The 23988-nt window shown below is 41.4% G+C and overlaps 1 protein-coding gene across 2 annotated transcripts in view; it reads right to left on the reverse strand.

Annotated features, from left to right (window-relative positions):
• trim71 (tripartite motif containing 71, E3 ubiquitin protein ligase) overlaps positions 1 to 23988 on the reverse strand; it is a 58541-nt gene that overhangs the window by 8418 nt on the left and 26135 nt on the right. Inside the window, exon 3 of one of the 2 annotated variants that reach the window (XM_078543983.1) lies at positions 4338 to 4472. The exons of the other annotated variant lie outside the window; for it this stretch is intronic. Coding sequence (XP_078400109.1) covers positions 4338 to 4472 — 135 coding nt within the window. The remainder of the gene's footprint in view (positions 1 to 4337; positions 4473 to 23988) is intronic. 2 annotated transcript variants of the gene reach the window in all.

Below are 23988 nucleotides of genomic sequence, written 5' to 3' on the forward strand. Positions count from 1 at the left end.
ATTGTCATTCACATGAAATCCTCGTCAATCTGTCCTCACTGGATGCCCATATCTCCTGCCGTGATCTTTGGAGACCCAGGAGCAAGAAGTCTGGTTGATGTTTCATTCTCTCTTAACTAGTGCAGAGGTTAATTGTAGCGCTCCTGCCACTCTAGTTGAGATTGAATACTGTACCACAGCAGTTACTGAAGACACAAGCTATTGGATTTTGGCAAAACTTACTGATTCAGGTTTGAGGAAATGTGCACTCTTTTCTAAACTGTTTATTGTAAACTCAAACCCCTACACAGGCTCAGACAGCTAAACTGGCACTCTCTTAGCTGGTAGGCTTCAGCTACACTTGAGGTGGAGGGGTTTAAGGGGTCTAGCACAGGAAAAGAAAAATGATTGGCCAGGAAAACAGCTAATGAGCAATGGCAGACTTTCAATGTCAGGATAATTTGGGTAAAAAACAATTCCCATGAGTATGGACGGGGCAGCTAAACCTAAAAATACCCTGGACAACAAGAGGTTAAAATAAAACAGAAAAGGGCAGTTTATAATAAATTGTCAGGTATAGAATATAACAACAAACTAGGCAGCATAGTGCGTTCAGGGAGAAACAGAAAAAGTATACAAGGGCAAAGATTAGCAGGTAGAATAAAAGGGAACTTAATCTTTTAGTGAAAGGGTAGATAAAAAGGAATGATGGAACCAATTATAGACAAGAAAAGGAAATCATCTTAGAGGCAGAGAGCATGACTGAGGTGGTGAATGAATACTTTTATCAATCTTACACAAAAAACAATGAAATGAACATCTGAGTAGAGAGGAAAGGAGAGCAAGAATTCAAATAGGACAAGAAAATAGGTTGGCAAAGTTAACAATTCACCCAGTCCAGATGGTTAGCGAGCTTGGATGGAAACAGCAGAATCTCTGCCCATAGTCTTTCAATTCCCCTTTGTTCTGCTGTGGTGCCAGAGGGCTGGAGGGTTGGAAACTTAACACCCCTGTCCAAAAAGTGGGAGGGATAAGTCTGATAATTCCAGTTATGGAAAAGGACAACGATAGACCAGGAATAAAAGATTATAATTGGGGAAAAGGGAATTTTATTAAGCTGAAATGTGATTTCAGCTACTTGAAGGCAAATCAATGTCAGATCAATGGGTGGCATTCAAGGAAGTGACAGAGCGGGTGTGGAGCAATTATGTTCCCCTGAAGAGAAAATGCTGACTAACAAATCTAGAGCCCCCTGGATGTCAAGAAACTTCAAGTGGATAACTAAGAAAGAGAGTAAGGCCCATTAGAGCCCAAAAGGGTAGCTGGTGTGCGGAGACAGAGGGACGTGCTTTGGTTCTTAATGGTTTTCACAAGGGGTTTTCATAAGGGGGGTGTGTGAAATATTAGATGAAATTAACATAGCGAATAAGAGAAGTATTAATTGGTTTAGAAATCTTTGAAAGCAGATGAATCCCCAGCCCTGAACAAAACACATCCCGGGCTATTAAGGAAAGCAAGAGAATAGTGGATGCTCTCACCATTTTCCAAATTGCCTCTGGCTACTTTCCTGTTATGTATCAATTGTTTGGACTTGAATGTAGGGGTATGATTAGAAAATTTGCACAACATACAAAAATTGGCCATGTGATTGATAAAGAATGATGTAGGCTGCAGGAGGGTATCAATGGACTAAATCAGCAGGACTGAACAGTGGCAATTGGAGTTCAATCCAGAAGTGCGTGAGGTAATGCATGGCAAGGGAATACACAATAAATGGTTGTCTATTAAGAGTAGAGGAGACTGCGAGAAGATCTAACTGAAGTTTATAAAATGAGTCTTGAAATTAATGGACAGGAATGCCCTATGTCCCATGACTGAGGGGTCCATAGCCAGAGAACATGGATTTAGGAGGTAGTTTGAAGGGGGCTCCATATTTCCCCCCATAGGAATCTGAAACTAACTGCCTGAAAGGGTGCTAGAGACAGAAACTGCCATAAGTTAGTGCTTGGATTATGTACCTACAAGGCTACAAACCAAGAGCTGGGAAAGTGGAATTAGGCTGAATGGCTACATGTTGGTCAGCGTAGACGTGATAGGCTGAATGATCTACCTTCTGTGTTGTAAATTTCTATGATTCTAACTACAGGCCAATCAGTTAAATATCAATGGTCAAGAACAGAAGTTCTATTGGGAGAAACATGGGTTAATAAGAGACAGCCAGCATGAATTTATTAAAAGGCAGATCACGTTTAAGCTGATCAAATTACTTGAAGTAACAGTGTGTCTGAGTAGACGTTATATATACTGACTTTCAAAAGGATGGCATTTTTGGAAAATAGAAGCACATGGGATTAAAGAGGCAGTGGTAACTTTGGTAAGCACTAGGCTAAGGGGTAGGGGCAAGAAAGTAGCAGTAGACAGATGTTTTGCTGATTGGAGTGAAGTGCAGTGGGAGTTCCAATGTCCAAATCAGGAGCAGACCTGATTTAGGTATATAACGAGTATAACGTCGATGTTTGCGGACAAAACAAAACTCAGCAATGTGGTAAATTAGAGAGGAGGATAGATGATGATCTCAGGAGGACGTACAAATAAGTGAAATGGGCAGACACAGCAGATACAACTTAATATAGATAAATGTGAAGGGATGCAATTGTGAAACAAGATGGAGGGGCAGTAAAATCGGATACCATTTTGAAGGAGTAAAGGGGCCTCAGGACATATCCACAAAACTTTCAAGGTAGCAGAACAAGCACATATGGTAGTCAAAAATCATATGGGATACTTACCTTTGTAAATAGGGGCAGGCAGGCTGTCATGCTATACTTGTAAATCTCTGGTTTGACCTCAATCAGAATATTATGCACAATTCTGTTTTTTTATTCTTCCACTGTCTAGGCCAGCATTTGCTGCCCATTCCTAATTGCCCTTGTAGTGGTGGACAGCTGCCACCTTGAACCACTACAGTTCATGTATTATAGGTACACTCAGTGCTGGCAGGGAGGGAGTTCTAGGATTTTGACTCAACAAGCTTGAAGGAACGGCAATCTAGTTCCAAGTCAGAATGGTGTGAGATTTGGCTTGGCGGGGGGGGGGGGGTGAAGCCTGCGGGTGGTGGTGTTCCCATGCATCTGCTGCCCTAGTCTTTCTAGGTGATAGCCTTGGTGAGTTGCTACAGTGCATCTTACATGGTACACACTGCTGCCACTGTGCATTGTTAAGGGTTAAGATCTGGAGCAGGCTATCTGAGAAAAGTGGTGATATCAAATTCAATAGGAATTTTCAAAAAAAATAGCTGAGCAGGTTAGTCCAGAGGGCTAATTTACAGTTTTTATTTGTTAATTGGATAATTTGCTGGGCCAGCATTTACTGCCCATTCTTAATTGCCCTTGTTGAGGCACTTAGGAGCCAATCACATTGCTGTGGGTCTGGAGTGACATGTAGGCCAGACCAGGTAAGGACAGCAGATTCCCTTCCCTAAAGGGCATTAGTGAACCAGATGGGTTTTTACGACAATTGGCGTTTTGCGGTTATCACCAGACTTGCAATTCCAGATTTTTATTGAATTCAAATTTCACCATCTGCTATGGTGGGAATCAAACCCAGGTCCCCAGAGCATTACCCTGGGTCTCTGGAATACCAGTCCAGTGACATTACCACTATGTCACCACCTCCCTGTAATGGGAAAAATGCTGGGCATGGCACTAATTTGGCCGACCTATTAAAGAGCCAGCACAGCAGTGAATGGTCAAACGGCCTCCTACACTGCAAGATTCTATTCCATGAAATTTTCACCTAACTATTTAGCGAATGTTAAATTCCATGACACTGGTTGAAGAGCAAGAAGTTCCCCTGTAACAATCAATACCATCAAAAACAGATTTAGGTGGTCATTCCATCTAATTCCGGATTACAGGGTCATGATTGTACATCTACACAAGAGTCAGCAATTCAAAATAATTCACTAGATGTCACATAAGGGTCCCAATCCTAAGCCTCCCAATCTGTGCAGGCACTCAACACAAAATACACATTGTATCTGACAGTGTCAGCTATTATTCAGGCTGATGGTAGGCCATGTCAGTCTGGTTTGTGATAGTAGCTTAATTTAATATAACACCCTATTACCGTAGTGCAATAGTCCTCAATTAACCATTTAAGCTCAAACGTGAGCATGACACAAGTATTCTACAGCACAAGTCACCATCAGGAGGGGGCAGAGTGGGGATGATGAGGAAAAAATGTTAATTTGGGTTTTCATGCGAGCACCTCAGCATTAAGCACTGAATCACAAACCATAGGTGAACCAGGTTGTTCAAATACCAAATTTCATTTGGCAAACTGCCAGAGTAACTCACCTTTCTTAACAAATCACATTCACGTTCCTCCAGAGCCTTCTTGTGCCGTGAAGTTACTGCTTTGACTTCTGACCGAATTACTTGAGCTTTCATCTCGACTTGCTCCACCATGGCCCTGACTTTCTCTATACTAAGCTGTAAGAATAGGGTGGGAGAAGAATAGAAGTATAATTAATGAGCCACCTTTCTGTACATTTATTTTACATGCCAACAAAATCACTGGTTCCCTACGATTGCTGTAGCACCAGAGATCAATGTACAAGGAGTGTGTCAGGGCTTCTGTACTCAACTATCAGAATACAAGTTCTGCAGTTAGCCTACCCTAAACAAATTCTTTTCCCAACTGAGCATTTTTCAGTTTTTAAAGAACTGTGCCGAACCTATGTGCATTGCCAAACAACAGAAAACTGACTGACTGGCTGACCTTTACCCAAAAAGCCCACAATCTCAAGGTGTTATTCTATTCATATTCAGACAGATGAAAAATTTCTTAGAAATTTCAAAAGAACAACAGCTTACTTCATCTTAGTGTGAAGTATAAATGCCACCATCCCACCTCCCAACCCAACAGCAGTAAGGTCACAACCTACATTGGGAGTGCCTTCACAGGTCCTAGCCAGTACTGTGCCATTGTCCAATGTACAAATAGAAAACAGTTACAGGAGTGATGATCCTAGCTGATGTCTTTCTTTCCCCCCATCTTATCCAGCAATACAATGGCCAATTGGGCACTGACTAGATTCAGTTACATTGCACCCTCAACTGAAGGACGAAATTGCCTAAATTTTTAGGCATTCGCCATCCAGGCTCAGCAACTTGGGCAAGATACCAAGGGCAGTCAGCATGCATGAAGTTTGTTGTGTAATCACCTTACACAAGGATACAGAGCTTTTGTATAGGGGAAGCCCAGATAATGGGAACTGTTATTTGAATGTTTGTAAGGGGTTGGTAAGAATTACACCACAGTCACATAAATCTGTCTGCAGCAACATCCACACTTTCCAAGGACACCTAGTACTGATAGATCCCAGAATGGGAATCAGTAGTAGCTTTAACCCAGGGCAAGGCAGCCAGCTATAGCAACCCACTGCAACATATGGGGTCAAACTTTCTTTGGCCTGTATGACTTAGACTTAGTCAGCTGCCTCGTTAGGCCACCTTATACACAACTGTTTTAACATGGACAGTTGTTACATTAATCTACCATACAATATTACCCAAAGATTTCTACTGCAATTGAAGCTGCAGCCATTAATGCAGAACTATTTTGATACAATTCACGACCATTCGAATTTAACTCCAGCTACTTAACACCCATCCATGTTTGCAGTGTAAGGTATAACAGTGTTAGAAAAGGGAGCTGCTCAGAATGAACACCAAGAGGATCAAATTCACCCTGGATTAGCCAGCCAGAAATTTCTAACATTCAGCATCAACAGGTATTAGAAGGAACAGGTTGGTTATCTCATTTTACAGAAATCTAGAAGTGTGCTTATTTTTAATCTAAATGTTTGCATGACAGGGAGGAATGCTTGCTTCCTGTGGTTCAAGCACCATTTGGAAAACCATTTCAGCATTTGAAAAACAGACCTAACATGACAAGAATCTCACCATTGTCATGTGGAACTGTTACAGCACAAGATCTTTCTTCCTACAGAAGACATCAATAAGAGGCTCAATAATACCACCCTCTCTTCACTTTATCTTACTTGCATAGTGCATGAGCATAATAATGCAGTGCGCATAGTAGGGAAAAGTGTGAATTTAAGCTATAGCATAAACCACATTCAAGAAGTATTCCCAAAGCAAATTTGTGAAAGTGCATCACATTCCCTCCAATTCACTTCAATAATGTGGGATATCCTGAAATATCATGGGTATTAATTTTCAGTAAAAATATAGTTAGTTAGAAAAGTGGGTTTCTTCCCCTTTCTGAATAGGGGACTGATCCCTGATAGAATGGCTGTTTCTATTGGTGAACTTAATCCCAATTGCAGAACAGAATTCTACGGAAGACTTTTTAAAAAATCCTTGCCTCTAATTTTATCGGTTGGTTATGCAATTGTGATTAACTTCAGCACAAACAGACCACTTATTCTTAAATTCTGAGCATGCCTTGGTGGTGGTGGTATGCTGGGAAAATAACTGGAACCTGTCACTAAACTGTAGAAATATATAATACATAAGACACATCTCAGCCTTGGCTCAGTGGCAACATCACTATCTGCTTCAGACGGGCAAATCCAGGCACTTAAAAAGATAATGCACACCAAAACACAACAGCAGTACTGAGGGAGTGTTTCACTGTTGGAGGTGCCCTTTTTCAGGTGAGACGGTAAGCTAAGCAGTTTACCATTTCACCTGAAAAGGGGCACCTCCAACAATGCAACGCCTGCCTGCCCAGATTGATGTTAAAGATTCCAAAGCACTATTAAGGACCCAGTCCGGGTCAACATTTAATCCTCAAGTCAACAACAGTGAAGCAGATTTGGATCTTCTACGATTCAAATGAGGTCTTTATTTCTGCAAGAACAAATTCCAATAATAGATTTTAAACTGAGTAACTGAGTAAATTGAATTTAACGGATGCGAGTTTCCTTTATTTCTTTCTTCTTTGTATAATATATAACTGGACTTTCAAAAGGTATAATGTGCCACAAACAGGATTATTGGGAATGTTAGACCTTATGAAATAAAAGATGGTAGCAACACAGATGCAAACTGGCTGAGTGACAGGAAACAGTTGTAATTCTTTTTCGGACTGCAGGAAGGTATTTAGTGGGTCCCTCAGGGTCTGTGTTAGGGCCTCTACTTTTCTTGTTTTATATTAATGATCTAGACTTCGGTGTACAAGGCACAATTTCAAAATTTGTGGATGACAAAACTTGAAAGTATTATGAACTTGTTGAGGAGGACAGTGATTAACTTCAATAGGGCATAGGCTGGTGGAATGGGCGAACAAGTGGCTGATGAAATTTCATCTAGAAGTGTGAAGTGATTAATTTTGGTAGGAAGAATGAGGCAATTTAAAATAAAGGATACAATTTCTAAAGAGGGTGCAGGATCAGAGGGACCTGGGAATGCACAAATCATTGAAGGTGGCAGGGTAGGTTGGGAAGGCAGCTAATAAAGCATACAACACCCTGAGCTTTATAAAATAGAGGCAGAGTACAAAAGCAAGGAAGTTATGGTAAACCCGTATTTAACACTTGAGGTTAACACTTAACATTTGAGGTTCGGCCTCTTAACTCGAGTAAACGTGTCCAAGTTTAGGGCACCACACTTCAGGAAGTATTTGAAGGCATCAGAAAGGGTGCAGAAAAGATTAATGAGAATGGCTTCACATTGAGGGACTTCAGTTATGTGGATAGATTGGAGAAGCGGAGGTTGATTTCCTTGGAGGATAGAAAATTGAGGGGAGATTTTATAGAGATGTTTAAAGTCATGAGGGTTCTGGACATGGTTGGCAGAAGGATCAAGAACTAGAGGCCACCAATTTAAGGTGATTTGCAAAAGGAGCAATGAGAACATGAGGAAAAACTTTCATGCAGTGAGTGGTTAGCGTCTGGAATGCACTGCTCGAGTGCGTGGTGGAGACAGATTTAATCAAACCCTTCAAATGAGAATAGGGTAATTATCTGGAGAACACAAATTTGCACTGCTATGGGGAAAATGCAAGTGAGTGGGACTAGGTGAATTGCGTTTGCAAGGCGCCAGCACAGACAAAATGGGACAAATGGCCTCCTCCCAAGCTGTAACCTTTGTATGATTCTAAAAATGGCTTCACTTCACTAGCCCTCAGCACTAAGATCAAATATCTCTTTGTGAGAAGTCCCTCAAGACAGGATGATTTGCTTCCACTCCAGTTCGATGGGTTGAGATGGTTTATAAATAAGATGGACAATCTGCAGATTCTGTCACATGCAGGGCGTGTGCTTGAAGAGTTTTGTGCACCCTCTCCAATATCTCAACTTCATCTGTGTTCCCAACAATGTGTTTTAATGTGTTTGTCGTCCTCCCAAATGAACCTTTTCCATTTTGGTCAGTCACAAGCCAGGGTCTTCCAGGAAGCAGCAGGGATGTTTGACCTCTTCAAGGATGCTTCCAGGACATCCCCGAAACATTGCCAGTGCCTTCCTGGGAGTCTCCTGCTGTGACCAAATTACAAGTAGAGCAGTTGCTTTGGGAGTCTAGCGATAGGTATACAAGCAACATGTTCTGACAAGGAGGTCTGGTTTTAGAGTGATCAGCATTTCAATGCTGGGCATGTTTGCTTGGGAGCATATGCTGCTGTTGAGCTACCTACCTTGCCACCAGATTTGGAGGATCTTAAGGCACCGCTGGTGATACTTCTGCATTGCTTTGAAGTGTCTGCTGTAAATTGTCCAAGTCTCTGAAACATCTATGAGCACAGGACATCATTGCTGCCCAGTAAACTCGACTTTATTCTTGGGTTTGAGAACCTGATCCTCAAATGCTTCTTTCCTCAGTCGGCTGAAGGCTGAGCTGGCACATGGGAGGCAATGAATTTAGACATCTATGTCTGCCTCCACAAGAGACTGGCAACATATGGAAAATACTGCACATTTTTCACAATCTCACCACTGATCTTAATCGATAAGAGTTTTGGTATTTTGAGTGGGGGGGGAGAGAGAGAGAGAACGAAGGGGGCGTTGTGCTTTGGGACTGGTTGGAAGAGGATCTTAGTTTTCCAGGTGTTTAATAAAAGGCCTGTTTGCTCAGATGCTTCCAAGGAGTTGACAGTGTCAAGAGCTCAGTTTGAGTGAGCGCGCACACACAAGCATCATCTGCAGACTGCAGCTCAATGACTGAGGCTGGTGTGATTTGCTTTTGGATCGGAGGTAGTGTTGATTGAACAGTTTCTCATTTGTTCTACAAATTATTTCCAATGCTGGAGGAGAGGTGAAATCTTTTCACGAGGAAAATGAAGGAGAGAGTTGGAGCAATGACAGCACCTTTTTTGACCCCAGTCTTCACTGAGAAAGAGTCTGAGGTGGTTCTGTTGGTGAGGACCACAGCTTGCACATCATCGTGGAAAAGGCAGAGGATGGCAACGAATTTGAGGGCAGCCACATTCAAGGAGGGTACTCTATTAGCCTTCACAGTTGACAGGGTCAAAAGCTTTTGGGAAGTTGAAAAGGAGGTCACACAGAGGTTGGTACTGTTCCTTGCATTTTTCTTGATTTGGTGTGCACTGATCATGTCTGTGGTGCCTCCTGATGGGTGAAAACCACACTGTAACTGACAGGAACTTTTCGGCCACTGGGAGGTAGCGATTGAGGATCATCCTTGTAATCAACATTCCTGTGGCAGACAGCAGGCAGACTCCTTCATAGATACCACAATCAGACTCCAGTCTCCATAGTCATGTTCACAGTTAAGGTCAAATGCAGCATCCTGGACAAAAGCAAACTGCTGTGCTGGGAACATGAAATAAAAATGCTGGAAATACTTGCTTAATACTTGCCTCTTGCATCTCACTTTTTCCAGTTCTCACTGACCTGAAACAATCGATCGGTTTTTCTCTCCGCAGACACTTCTAGACCTGAGTACTTCCGGCATTTCCTGTAGCATCCCAAAGTTGCCTCTAGTTGAATGGGGATAGCTCAGGCTCAAAATCACACTATGTTGCATGGTGGTAATTTTATTATGCGGTTCTAAGATGATTCAATTATATGCATCTCTACTTTTCTTTCCATTCCACCACTGCTGAGCGCCCATCATGAAGTTCAATAACTAAAGCCTTGATGTAACTGTGAGCCCCTTGTCTTGTTTTTCTATTATAACTTTGGACATTAATCATTATTAGTGAAGGTGATCATAACAATACATATGCCATTCTCGTTCTACATGTACACAGTGCAGCTCATAAGGCTTTTTGCTATTCAAAATATAATTGTTCTAAAAATCTGCCATATCTTTGCCAAAGACAAATTGCAGAGGTCACTAAATTACAGGAGATAAAAAGACTGGACATCAGAAACAAATGCACAGTTTGGTCAAATCTCAGGGGAAAAAATATCAAATTACCTTTTTCGCTATGTTTGTCCAGCATTTTTTTAAAATTAAAGAACAGAGTTTAAGCATTTGTTAGGCAGCTTCATGTTAGAAGCACATTCCTAGTGCATGATGCACTTACATTTTTTTTGGATGGTTAAGTGCACGATTGAAATTCACACCATTGTTGATATTGACAATCTTCAATGTGTGCACAGAATTTCAAATTGAAGCAGACTTCATTTCCAACTGCTCAGTAACTTTTTTGCAAACATGATTTTTTCAGAGTGCAACATGAAGTAATTTCTATAAATTGCAAGCTGCTCTGGAGGTTAGAATGCAGAGCATTAGAAACACAACTTGGGTATTTACAACTAAGTCACTCCAAAGGCTATGGGCTCTGGCAACATTCCAGCAATAGTACTGAAGACTTGTGCTCCAATGCCAAGCTGCTCCAGTACAGCTACAGCACTGACATCTACCCAGCAATGTGGAAAACTGCCCAGGTATGTCCTGCACACAAAAAGCAGTACAAATCCAATTATCGTCCCCATCTTTCTACTCTCAATTACCAGCAAAGCGATAGAAAATGTAGTCAATGGTGCTATCAATTGGCACTTGCTTAGCAATAACCTGCTCACAGATTCAGGTTCTGCCAGGGCTACTCAGCTTCTGACCTCATTACAGCCTTGGTTCAAACACAAAGACAAAAGAGCTGAACTGCAGGTGGTGAGGTGGGAGTGACTGCCCTTGACATCAAGGCAGCACTTGACTGAGTGTGGCATCAAGGAGCCCTAGCAAAACCTAAGTCAATGGGAATCAGGGGGAAATCTCTCCACTGGTTAGACATACCTAACACAAAAGAAGATGGTTGTGGATGCTGGAGATCAATCATCTCAGTCCCAGGACATCACTGCAGTTCTTCAGGGTAGTGCCCTAGGCTCAGCCATCTTCAGCTGCTTCATCAATGACTTTCCCTCCATCATAAAGGTCAGAAGTAGGGGCACTTGCTGATGATTGCACAATGTTCAGCACTATTAGCGACGACTCAGACACTGAAGCAGTCCGTCTCCATATGCAGCAAGAGCTGGATAACATTCAGGCTTGGGCTGACAAGTGGCAAAGGACATTCGCATGACACAAGTGTTGGGCAATGACCGTGTCCAACAAGAGAAAATCTAACTAATTCCCCATGACATTACCATCTCTGAATTCCCCCACTATCAAAATCCTGCGAGTTAACATTGACCAGAAACTGCAATGGACTAGCCATATAAATACTATGGCTACAAGGGCAGGTCAGAAGCTGGCAATTCTGCAGAGAGTAGCTCACCTCCTGACCCCCCAAAGCCTGTCCACCAAAGTCGGTAAAACCGAGGCAAAGGGCGTGCCAAGGCCAAAACGTTCCTCCAGAGCCAGTCTCCAGTTCCCCGTCAGCTGTATCCACCGCTGCTATGCAAGGGTCACTATGCTGAGCGTGTCGGGGCCGGAGTCCCTGTCTACCTGGTTGCTGTCCTCAAGTATCTGACGGCCGAGATCGCCGAGCTGGCTGGCAACACTGACTTGCATCATCCCCTGCCACCTGCAGCTCGCCGTCCACCACAACAGAGAGCTCAACAAGTTGCTGGGAGGGGTCACCATAGCCCAGGGTGGGGTCCTGCCCAACACACAGGCTGTGCTGCTGCCCAAGAAAACCAGCCACTCCAGCAAGGTTTACGCCTGAAGGGGTGAGATCGGAAAAAAATCTACAAGGCACAAGTCAGGTGCATGATGTAATACTCTCCACTTGCCTGGATGAATGCAGCTCCAACAACACCCAAGAAACTCAACATCATCCAGGTCAAAGCAGCCCACTTGATTCGCACCCCATCCACCACCATCAACATCCATTCCCTTTACCAGCAAAACACAATGGCAGCATTGTGTACCATATACAAGAGGGCCCTGCGGCAACTCACCAAGGCTCCTGCGGCAACTCACCAAGGCTCCTGCGGCAACTCACCAAGGCTCCTGCGGCAACTCACCAAGGCTCCTGCGGCAACTCACCAAGGCTCCTGCGGCAACTCACCAAGGCTCCTGCGGCAACTCACCAAGGCTCCTGCGGCAACTCACCAAGGCTCCTGCGGCAACTCACCAAGGCTCCTTCAACAGCACCTTCCAAACCCGTGACCTCTACTACCTTGAATGATAAGGGCAGCAGATGCATGGGATCACCACCACCTTCGCTGTTGCTGGGTAAACTTCCCAAACACCCTCCCTACAGCACTGTGGGTGTTCCTACAACACATGAACTGCAGTGGTACAGGAAGGCAACACAGCACCACCTTCTTTAGGACAGTTAGGGGTGGGAAATAAATGCTGGCCTAGCTGGCAACACCCACATCCCACAAATAAAATAAATCATGGCTAAGGAGCTCAGACATGCTCGGAATATAAGAGTGTTGCAAGCCACAAAATTATACATCATACTCCAAACATTTGTGGGGAGGGTAGAATTGTCCCACAGTTTACATTGATCGAAGGTTTTACCAGCCACTTTAACCAAGGGAATCACCCCCAACTAAGAAATAGAGTAGAGTAAATGGAGTAGACCATACATCTCCATGAACCTTCACCACCATTCAGCAAGTTCATGGCTTATCTTTTACCTCAACTCCATGGTCCTGCCCTATCCTATCCTCATGTTCCTCTATTCCCTTGGTGCTCAAAAATCCATCAATCTGTCAATTCACCATCCACAGCGATCTGAGAGGGGGTGGCTCTGTCTGACCCCTCAGTGAAATTATTGTGAAAAAAATTATAGTGAAACATGACCTTACTTAAATGGATAACATTTTCAGGGATTTAAAACAAGCACGATTTTGAATATACGCCAATGCAAAATGATTTATTCAAATACACAGACTAGCACTATACATCCAGCATTTGAATCACAAGTGAAGACAGCTGTCCATACAGTGCTGAGTCAACTGCAGAAGTGCATAGTTAATACTGCAGGCATGTACGGATTCCAAAATAGTGGCAATCCCAAAAATGGGAGATGCCAAGCAGCAACGTCACTGCAAGGCAATATTCAACTGGTGCCCAGATGAGGCTAGACCACGAAGTAGGCTTTTTACAAACAATGAATGGAAGAAAATGACCACAGCAGGGTCATTTTAATAGCACTCAATTTATCTTTGAACTCAAAAATGGTAACTTCCCCACAGAAATGTTTTGTAAAGTCCTCCTTTATCACTTTTTAAAATACTTTCTTCCATGCAGTACAATTTTATCAATGGATCTTCATTTGATTTAAACAAGCCAATTCGTTTTTTAAAAAATAAGAAAAAGAACATTAAATCCAGAGTTAAAAGAAAACAACAGTAAAGGCAACACATTCCGATGCCACTTGAGCCACTAGAATTGGGCTGGAGGAAAGAAAGTCAGCACTGGTTATTGTTGGTAAATTAAGTTTTAATGCTATGCTCTCTCCAATTGGAATATCCTGTTCACACACTGAATGGCCACTTAGGCAAGGTAGCAGAGAACTTGTCAGTATTCACAGCTTTAAGAAAGCATTAGCATTAAGCTACTTTGCTCAGGAGTGATGATGTAAAAAGATTCACTGTACCTGGTCTCAGCTGGCTGGCCATCTTCTCTTCATTCCAACCCAGTACTTTGAAGTTGCTCAGCAAAAGAAAAATGATAGTGTCTAGGACTGTTGAGCCAGTCCACAACACGGGACCAAAGCTATAAGAACCTGCCTTGCCTCAGGATGTGAACGGGACTGTCTGGACTGTGGTCCATAATATGCGGTCTCAACCAGAGCCTGGAAGCCCAGTTCATGCCTCGACATTGAAACATTCCACTTTGCAGTGATTATAATTCAAAAATGACTACACGGAGACTAAGCAGATAACCACAGCAAAGCATTCACATTTAATTGCAATTCTTCCTTTGTGAACTCCAATGCTTTAACTGTCTGTTTTTGATATTTCACAGATCTCAAAGACAATGCAACATTCACCAAATCCTAGTTTTGGCCATGGGATGAAAGAAAAAATCTTCATCTTAACTCTGGAATCAATATGCTGCACAAGACTTTTGTTATTCTTTCATGAGATGTAAGCGTGCTACCATTTTGCCCATCCCTAAATGCCCGAGAAAGTGGTAAGCTGCTTTCTTGGCCCACTGCAGTCCATGTGGGGCAGGTACACCCACAGTTAGGAAGAGACATGGATCTAAGTCAATAACCACATTACATTTCCATTATAGAACTCCTTAAAAAGTCTGAGTCATAAAACAAAATCTTACTTGCAAACCAAATCTCTCAAATACCTAACTTTATTCTTCAGGAGCGAAGGGGATGATGATGTTGAAGCATCTCACTGATTAATAATTGCAGACCAAAATTTAGAATCCTCTTCACTCAGCAAAGGCTCTATCAATTCCAGGACACAACCTGAAACAGGATGATCAGGGAGTTTATATTTTCAGCTGAGGGGGAGAAAGAGGATGCAATTGGCCAGTCACTTCCAGATTCTTTTCACATTCCATTTTGTTTCAGTGATCTGGTAAAGGAAGGTGGGGTGGGATTGGTTTGCATACTTTTTGAAATAAGAGGCAGAGCATTTGCTAATATGTACAAATTTACCAGGCAATTTTCAAGTACTGTCCCATCCATCCTTAACAGTCATGACTATCCTGCTGACACACAAGCCAGATGCAACTCACTCCATTATTGGTAGTGAAACCCTTCTCAGTCACACACCCACACAAACCCTTTAGTTAACTGCTGACTCAGGAATTCCATACCACAAATATCCAAGTTGCTTACTAAAGGAAGCCTAGGCTTTTATTAAGAGGATGTTAACTCTTTCAGGCCAATTGAAACCAGCCGCCTCAATCTATCTGCAGTATGCTATTCTTTAAAGCAGACATAAGATAAGTGGAAGCCTGTTTAAAACAAGAAAGTCTATACAGAAACCTGGGTGGGGTCCTCATACATTAATTACAAACATGAAGTTGTGTGCATCATTACTTCCACACCATTTCAGCCACCAGAAAAAATACCTCCTCTTTCTATGTAATATCCATGTGCAAATGAAGAATTTTATGAATTGCACGTTGTGTTTGAAACCAATTTTCTACATATACTGCAGGCTTTCACAGTGTAAGAGACCACTATAAAGACTTGACATTAACCCATGCTAGCTTATCTGCCTAAACTACTGCTACAAGGAATGTCTCACATCTGGTCCCAGTACAAAATGGTCCTTTCAATACCAAAAGGGCAAGCAGACAACTTGTTCCACTGAAGTGAGAAAAGTATCCAAACAGCCACCCCCCCATCCACACCCCAAGTTTCCAAAATCAGAACTTATTTCAGAGGACATTTGAAAACAAATGTGCCAACGGCATACATGTCCTGCTGGTGAACAAGTCAACTAATGGGCAAGAATTATGGCTGGCTGTAAGCAGTTACATTGTGTGACAACATTTAACCACACAGACCAGAAAGTCCAGTTCAATCCTTTTAGGATAGTTTCCGATGTCAGACAACACAGAAATGCAACTCCTATGAACTCACGTCCACAACTCCTCACTTTGAAGCCAATGGATTTAGGAGTCTTAAGATGGTTTTGATTCAGCTGCTTTATGGTTTGAGTCATATGAAAGGAGCTCAGTCCCTAGATCTCACAGTACTCTGCAGCTGAAAACAGGGTGGTGCTGGGCTTCATATGATGAGAGCTTTACAGCAAGTTATATGTAGTTTAAACTGTTTAACTGACAAGATATTCACATGCCATGGTCAAAGGTTGGCTTTCTGTTCAACGCTGATTTGAAATACAGCTCTCTGTGTATAGCTGTTGATCTAATATAATTGAGATGTAGTCATCTCTTGATATTTGTTTCAGTATTAGCTCAAAAGCTGTTCGAATATTTCTGTGGACAGCTTGGCAAAGATTAAAAAACAGGCTCAGGATAGTGGATTCGATTGACAGTTCTAACTCAGTCTTTGCAGACAGGGACACAATCACAGACAGCTCTCGGACAGGGGGCTGTATCGACTTGAAGGTGTGGAATGTTGCCCAATCTCTTTCAGAAAATCAGAATTCCCAGAGAAATGGGCATTTAAGCTGTTTCATCTAGGTTTCTGAAGCTTGAGGCAGATTGGGAAAATCCCAGGGAAAGTTCTATCCATGTGTTTAGTCTACAGAGTGTGCTTCAGCTTTGCAGAGAACAGCCAAAGTAGAGTGCTCTGTACTAACCAGAAGAGTTGAGTCAATTCCAAGACTGAGCTATGTTACACAGTACAAAGAGTTTTACGTTTTAACGTCTCTTGTCTAGAGAGAAAAAAACCGAGTGGTATTTTATGTTATGCATCAAGGAGAACAGAGACATACATGATCCACTCTTATAATTCATCTTAATGAAACCAATGATAGCTCAGTCTCTGTCTGCTAAAATGTATATTCATTCCACTTTCAAAGAGCAGTGCATGATCCATTCCAGCAGCCAGTGTACAAAGCAAGGTTCCTAAGTAATGATCCCTGGGTCTTGCCATTATTCCCAGATAATGGACAATAAAGGCTGCATGTTGAATCATAGAACATGTGAGGTCTGCTTGCTGGAATGACTGTTGAAACCTGAACCTAAGAAAATATCAAATATAAGACCCAAAAACATGACAGTCTTTGATCACTATGTAGCAGTCTTGTTAGAAATGCACTTACTGACATCACGAATGATGACATTAGGCTTGGCTGTGACAGCCCTGCATAGCCCAAAATGGATGCTGTTTGTACCTGCTCATATTTTAGGTCATTTTCGAGGTGTACTGGAAATCAGATTCCATTCTAGGAACAATCCCCTGGCAGGAAAAGGAAGTTGAAACCAAACTAAAATGAATCCCATTATTTCACCAAAGCTTACATGAAGCAGTGATATATTGTAGGAATGAGTTTGGGGAAACAGATGCAAAAGCCAGATCAGATTCAGAATTCAGCCTGACTTGCAGATATTAGGCATCATACTCAGGCCAAGCACAACTCCTGTGGTCAGCTCCAGTACATTAAGTCTGTTTATCTTTTCAGGGATGGCAAAGAATCACAGAATTGTTACGGTGCAGAAGGAAGCCATTCGGCCCATCGAGTCTGCATCAGCTCTCTGTGCATTTTAACTTACTGCCAATCTCCTGCCTTTCCCCCCGTAATCCTGCACATTGTTTCTATTTAAATAATCATCCAATGCTCTCGAATGCCTCAATCGAACCTGCTTCCACCACACTTCCAGGCAGTGCATTCCAGGCAGAACAAATCTTACTTTTCACTAACTTACAACTTCTTATTCATTCTTTTAGAACAACGTGCACATTTATTCAAATGGCAGCTATGGTATGAAAGCAAAATAAAATTACTTTCAATTTTGAGGCTGAAAATTTTAAACAAAATTGATGATAAATAGCCAAATACATTCCATTTCAACTGCTGGCACTTAAAAGTTACAGATTTACTAATATTTTAAACAGTGACTGTATAACCAGAGACAAATCACTGCAGTAGTTATGACCAAGTTTACATCTTATTAGGGTCCTTTACAGGATCCATTACTTTGGCAATTTTCCCAGTTTTCTATTTCTCTCCAAAGCTCAGTCTGCCACCATGCTACCATCAGGAGGAAAATGTCGCAGAAAAATGAATGCATTTCTTTTAGTTGCAGTTCCCCCCACCACCACTCAGTGGCTGATCCATGTAAGAACATGGCAACCCATCCAATTGGGGAAGTTTAGCCAGAAACACACGCAGAGGACAGAGACCGTCTCCATTCTATGACATACAGTGGATCTCGAAATATGTATTTAGGAAGGTGCCTTTAATGTAGTAAAAGAATCATGAAAATACAGTGCTCACAAACACTTGGCACCATGCCCAATATATTGAGCATGGCTCACTTGGTAAAAGGAATGTAAAGCTAATCCAGCCTCTCCATTTAAATGGTTTAGAATTCCAGTTAGGTCGTTCTGAACTCAGAAGAAATGAACCCAAAAGATTTGAAATTGAAAACTCAAGGCTTTAGGATCACAGCCTTTAAAGTTAAATTGTGTCTGACAAATAAATCACATTAGTGCAACCCAGATTATAAAGGAGGAGGTCAACTGTGGACACATGAAATCAAACCATGGTTGTTCAGTCACAGCCTGACAGTGGAACTGTTCCCAGACTGACAAAGTATTCATTTCCCAATTGAGCCTCTCCGTATTTATTATGACTCTATAAGATGATTGAATCTTGTAAAAATTATATAAACTAATTCATCATCTACATAAATAAATATATGTGTGTATATATATATATATATATATATATATATATATATATATACACACACATACATAACAGAAATACTACAAATCGTCACCATCTCTCAAAAATGAGTGAAAAAATTGTAGATTCAGGCATTAAGAATGTGATACAAGCATATCATCTCTCATGCCTCATTCTCACACACATCTTTGACCACAAGCTACAATTTGGAATTTAAATACCTCACCAAGTGCTCCGTTAATTGAATGCATTAATGCAATCTTCCCAACCAGCCAAGCTTACTGTGGAAGAGGCTAAGACACTTTTTGACTATGGAAAGCAACTCAGAATTCACTCCTCAAAATTTACAGGAAAGTTCACTCGATGATAAATCCTATGAACCCTGACTGTATGCTCCCTGAAAGTCTCAGGACACAGAATCCAAAGTTAGTAACCAACTGCTGCTCCAACTTACTCAGCATAGAAGAGTTCAAACCTGGGACTTCTGCAATCTGTATGCCTCAGTACCATGCCAGATGTACGCTCTGAACAAATGAGTCATCAGTGAACAAACTAAAGTTCAGAGAGGAAGGTAGGGGGTAGGGAAAGAATAATGAAAGGAGTATATTTTATGAAGAAATTCTCAGCAGCATTTTGTTTAACAACACGGATGTAGGTTTCTCATCATATATAGTACAGCTTTCTGGGGCTCTCAGGCCAGGTTAAAGTCACCAGGTCATGTCCTGTGGTTAATGCACCGGAACAAGCAAGGGTATTGCATCATTGGAGTAGCCAAAAAAAGTTGAGACTAAAATTTTCTTCCATTAATAAAGAAATTATGCTCCAAACATTCCTTTTTATTTGACAATTTTCCTGAAAGAGGAGCTTCCTGCTCCAATAACCACAACTTACAAGTGGCAGCTTCGTGATGAACACAAACAGCCATTGTGACAATATTGAAGGAGGTTGAGCAGAGCATGCTAGTGACAACCAATCCTCAACACTTCTACAAGCACTAAATATGGTTCATGTTTAAGGGAGTGGTCTTTCTGAATATTGCTTAAACTTACTTTCTTTTATTTCACTTTGCGACAGGACAAAAGTCAAGCTGAACATCCTGAAGGCCAGTACACATTCCAACAATGTAATTAAGAGATGGAAACAGGCATTCCAAGGAAACAAAGAACATTTTTGAAAGTGGAAGGATAACAAAGACAAAACTCTATTGCCAGGAAGGACCCACTGACTTTTTACAAATTTTGCAGTCAGCAACTGGGTAGCAAGAACACATCCCAACTTGCTTATAATGGCTCTGGCCTCAGCTTAAGAGGTGTACATGTGAATTTCATACAATTACCCTGGTTCACAACGGATCTAAAATTACAACCAGAATTTCAGGTGCAGAAGTATCATTTTTCTGGCATTTCAATGCCATTTTAAGCATTTTTAAATCCTGTGACCTGCTTTTTATTCTCTTTTAATGCATTTTTTATGGTATCAGTAGGAGTCACATTGAAAACTGAACAGCTTCCACAGCTTACATGTTGTTACCAACACGTGCACAATTATGCAAATTTTAATGCTCCAGCAAATAGAGACCAACAGGAAACTGAAGCGCAAATTGACACTTGCAAAATGGATACAACTTCCGCAGAAAACTTCATCCCCTTGTTAATCACTGTGCATCCTTTGAGCTACACCCAAATATGGTCTGCAGCACTGTATCATCTAACAAGCCGAATGATACACAACACAGTAATAACTAAATGGGAAAAGGCTTCATTATAACAATTCATTTACCCTAAACCTTAACCCTCCAATAATTGCTCAGTGGAAAAAAAAGTCACAGGATTTAAAAATGCTTAAAATGGCATTGAAATGCCGGAAAAATAATACTTCTGCTACACCTGAAACTCTGGTTGTAATTTTAGATCTGTTGTGAACCAGGGTAATTGTAGGAAGTACTGTTTCTTGTCTATGTGGTCAAGCAAACAGAAACCAGAGTTCATGCTCTAACCAGTAACCATTGATCCTGGTGGAATTGTGCACTAGCTTTTTAAGGACACGATTAGGATTCTGTACAATGCTGTTACACCCGCCGCAATTAAATAATCTTCCACGAGTGCAAGGCCTCAGAGAGTTAGTTTACCACACCCAAGGAACAGAGTATCACTTTAGGCTGTCACCTTCAGAAAAGCAGACAAGAATGCTGGTATTAAAAAAGACAATAGTTGTTCATTGCTATTTTCAAAAGAAAAGTCCTTCAGCTGCACTCTTGGCACATTAAAACTCAACTGCAAATATTCTTTCCATCCCTACAGACAAGTGAAATCCACCACATGCAAATTATTTTCCCCAACAGCAAGGTATGTTCCAGCAAGATAAAAGGTTTGTGTTTCCTGCAAGCAGCATTTAAATAGCAGCATAAAAGAAATACTTCCAGACCAAGCATTCATTTCATTTTGAAACAATAGCAAATAAAAAAAAAGAAACAGTGCAGCACAATACGTACAAATGATGTTTGCATACTTACCTGAAGCTCACACTCCTGTAACAGCCCTTTGGATTGGGCTGTGTAGACATGATAAACATATTATTGATATGGTAGTTGCCAAAATCCAAGAAATGTCCAGGCAGTTCAAGTGGCTTTTAATTATATTTAGGTACTGGCAATATATTTATATATAGGTGCACAATATGTGGTGTCTGGAAGTACAAGTTTCTGAGTGTACAAAGACTAGACTCCAGTTCAATTGTTCACTGCTTAAGTTCTAATATTTAAAGCCCTCTGATATGCCATTTACCCAATTGATAGCTGAGCCATGCAAAACAAAGGTTTGAGGTTCAATCATTGGTCTGTGCCCAGTTAGCCAATCTCAGCTAGCCAAGTTAAAACTGACCTCAACATTCTCAGTGCTACGGTATGAATCATTGGTCATGGATCTAAAACCCAAAACACAACTGTATGGGCCTCTACCAGAAACGTGCATGTTTGATTGCTATAACATAATTAGCCAACTTGGAGGAGAGGGAGTAAGTGAAAACTGAAGTTGCAATGAAGCCCATCTTCGGCTCTCCAGGCACACATGAATAGTTCCTTGAGTGATGTGCAGGAAGGTGAAAAAATGTTTGTTCGATGTACAATGGAATGCAATGGGTGCAGTACATATGGACTTGGACATTAGCTGAGTCAAAGGTCAGGACACAGGGGACAAACCAAAAGCTTCTTAGACCACCAAGATGCCCAGAAATGAATTTAGATCTCTTGCGCTTCAAAGACACAATTTGGATATGCACGCAAGGAGAGTTATAAAGATGTGAAATTAGGGAATACAAACTAGAATGCACAACATATTTTAGGGGAGTTGGAAAGTATGTGGCAAATACAGTTTCAACATATGTAATACAATTTTGAGAGCGAGAACGCCATACCCTATATTAGTAAAATTCCAAATGGAGTAGAGGAACGCATGAGGGTACATAAACAGTAAAACTTCAGATAGGAAGAAGGCATAAATGGGAAAATGGGATTCTGAGTTTGATAACTATAGCCCATGAAAATAAACAGGTGGGCGGGGGGGGAATAAAAAAAAGAGGATGTGCTAGAAGAAAATCATGTTATACATATAGCAAAGAGGACAAGGAAGATCGACTTGCATTAACAGATAAAAGAAATACAAGTGGATAAAGTTTACAATATAGAGAAATAACAACTCACAGATAACAATCACAGCGCAGGAGGCCACCACTCAGCCTGTCATGTCTGTACTGGCTCTCTGAAGGAGCAATTCACCTAGTGCCACCACATGCTCTCCCCCCCATCCCTCTTTAACCTGTAACACCTTATTCTTCCTTTTCAGCTAATAATTCAATTGCCTTTCATATATGCCTCAACTGACCCTACCTACACCACTCGCAGGCAGACCACTCGCAGGCAGTGCGCATTCCAGGAAAGTTTTTCCCCAGTCACCATTGATTCTTTTGCCAGTTACCTTAAATCTGTGCCCTCTGGATCTTGATCCTTCCACCTATGGAAATAGCTTCTCCCCATCTAGTCTGTCCAGACTCGCTCATGAATTTGAATGCCTCTTATCAAATCTCCTCCCAATCTTTTGTTCTTGAAGGAAAACAGTGCCAGCTTCTTCGATCTTTCTACATAACTTTAGTTCCTCAACCCTGGAAGCATTCTCGTGAATCTTTGAGAATTATTTTCTTCAACCTCTCTAATGCCTTCACATCCTTCCTGAAATGTGGTGACCAGAACTGGATGCAATATCCCAGCTGAGGCTGAACTAGTGTTTTATACAACTTTAACAAATTCCTTGCTTTTGTAATCTATGCCCCTGTTAATAAAGCCTAGTATACTGTATGTTTTATTACTCTCACTCTCAACCTGTCTTGCCACCTTCAATGACTTATGCACATATATACCTAGGTCCCTCCGCTCCTGCACCTGCCCGTTAGAATTTTACTCTATTTTTTTAAAAAATGTCTCCACATTCTTTCTCCCAGATGAATCACTTCACATTTCTTTACATTAAATTTCATCTGCCATCTGTCCACCCATTCCACCATCCTGCCCTTATAACCTTTTGAAGCTCTACACCATACTCCTCACAGTTCACAATACTTCTAAGTTTTGTACCATCTGCAAGTTTTGAAATTGTGTCCTGCACACCAAGGTCTAAGTCAGGGGTCCTAACACTAACTCCTGAGGAACTCCAGTATAAACATTCCTCCAGTCCGGAAAAGAACCATTAACTTCTACTGCTACTGTTTCCTGTAACTCAGCCAATTTTGTATCTATATTGCTACTGTCCCTTTTATTCTATGAGCTATAGCTTTGCTCACATGTTTGTTGTGCGGCATATTATCAAATGCCTTTTGGAAGTCCATGTACACTGCATCAACAGCAATACTCTCATCAACCCTCTCTGTTAAATCATCAAAAAACTCAAGCAAATTAGCTAAACACAATTTGCCTGTAACAAATCCATGCTGGCTTTTCTTAATTAACCTGCATTTTCCCAAGTGAGTATTATTTGTGCCCCAAATTATCGTTTTTATTCATCTCTATCAAGACCTACAGAAACCTGCTCAAAGGTAAATGGGGAACAAATCTGGAGCGCTGCAAGAGCATAGTGAAAGAAAGAGGTGATGTCACACTGTACACTGAGGAAAGTTTATGGGCTCCTAAGAAGGGCTTTGTGGGTGGATCTGAAAAGATAAAAAAAAAAAGAATAAATGTTAATAGTGTGCATGGTATGACGTTAGTTGTAATGATCAATGCTGAGGCCTCAGCTGTAATGATAAGAATTTTAATCTTCCTGACCAGCTGGGAATTA

The sequence above is a fragment of the Cetorhinus maximus genome, chromosome 6 (genome assembly GCF_964194155.1).
Source record: "Cetorhinus maximus chromosome 6, sCetMax3.hap1.1, whole genome shotgun sequence".
NCBI classification, from domain to species: Eukaryota; Metazoa; Chordata; class Chondrichthyes; order Lamniformes; family Cetorhinidae; genus Cetorhinus; species Cetorhinus maximus.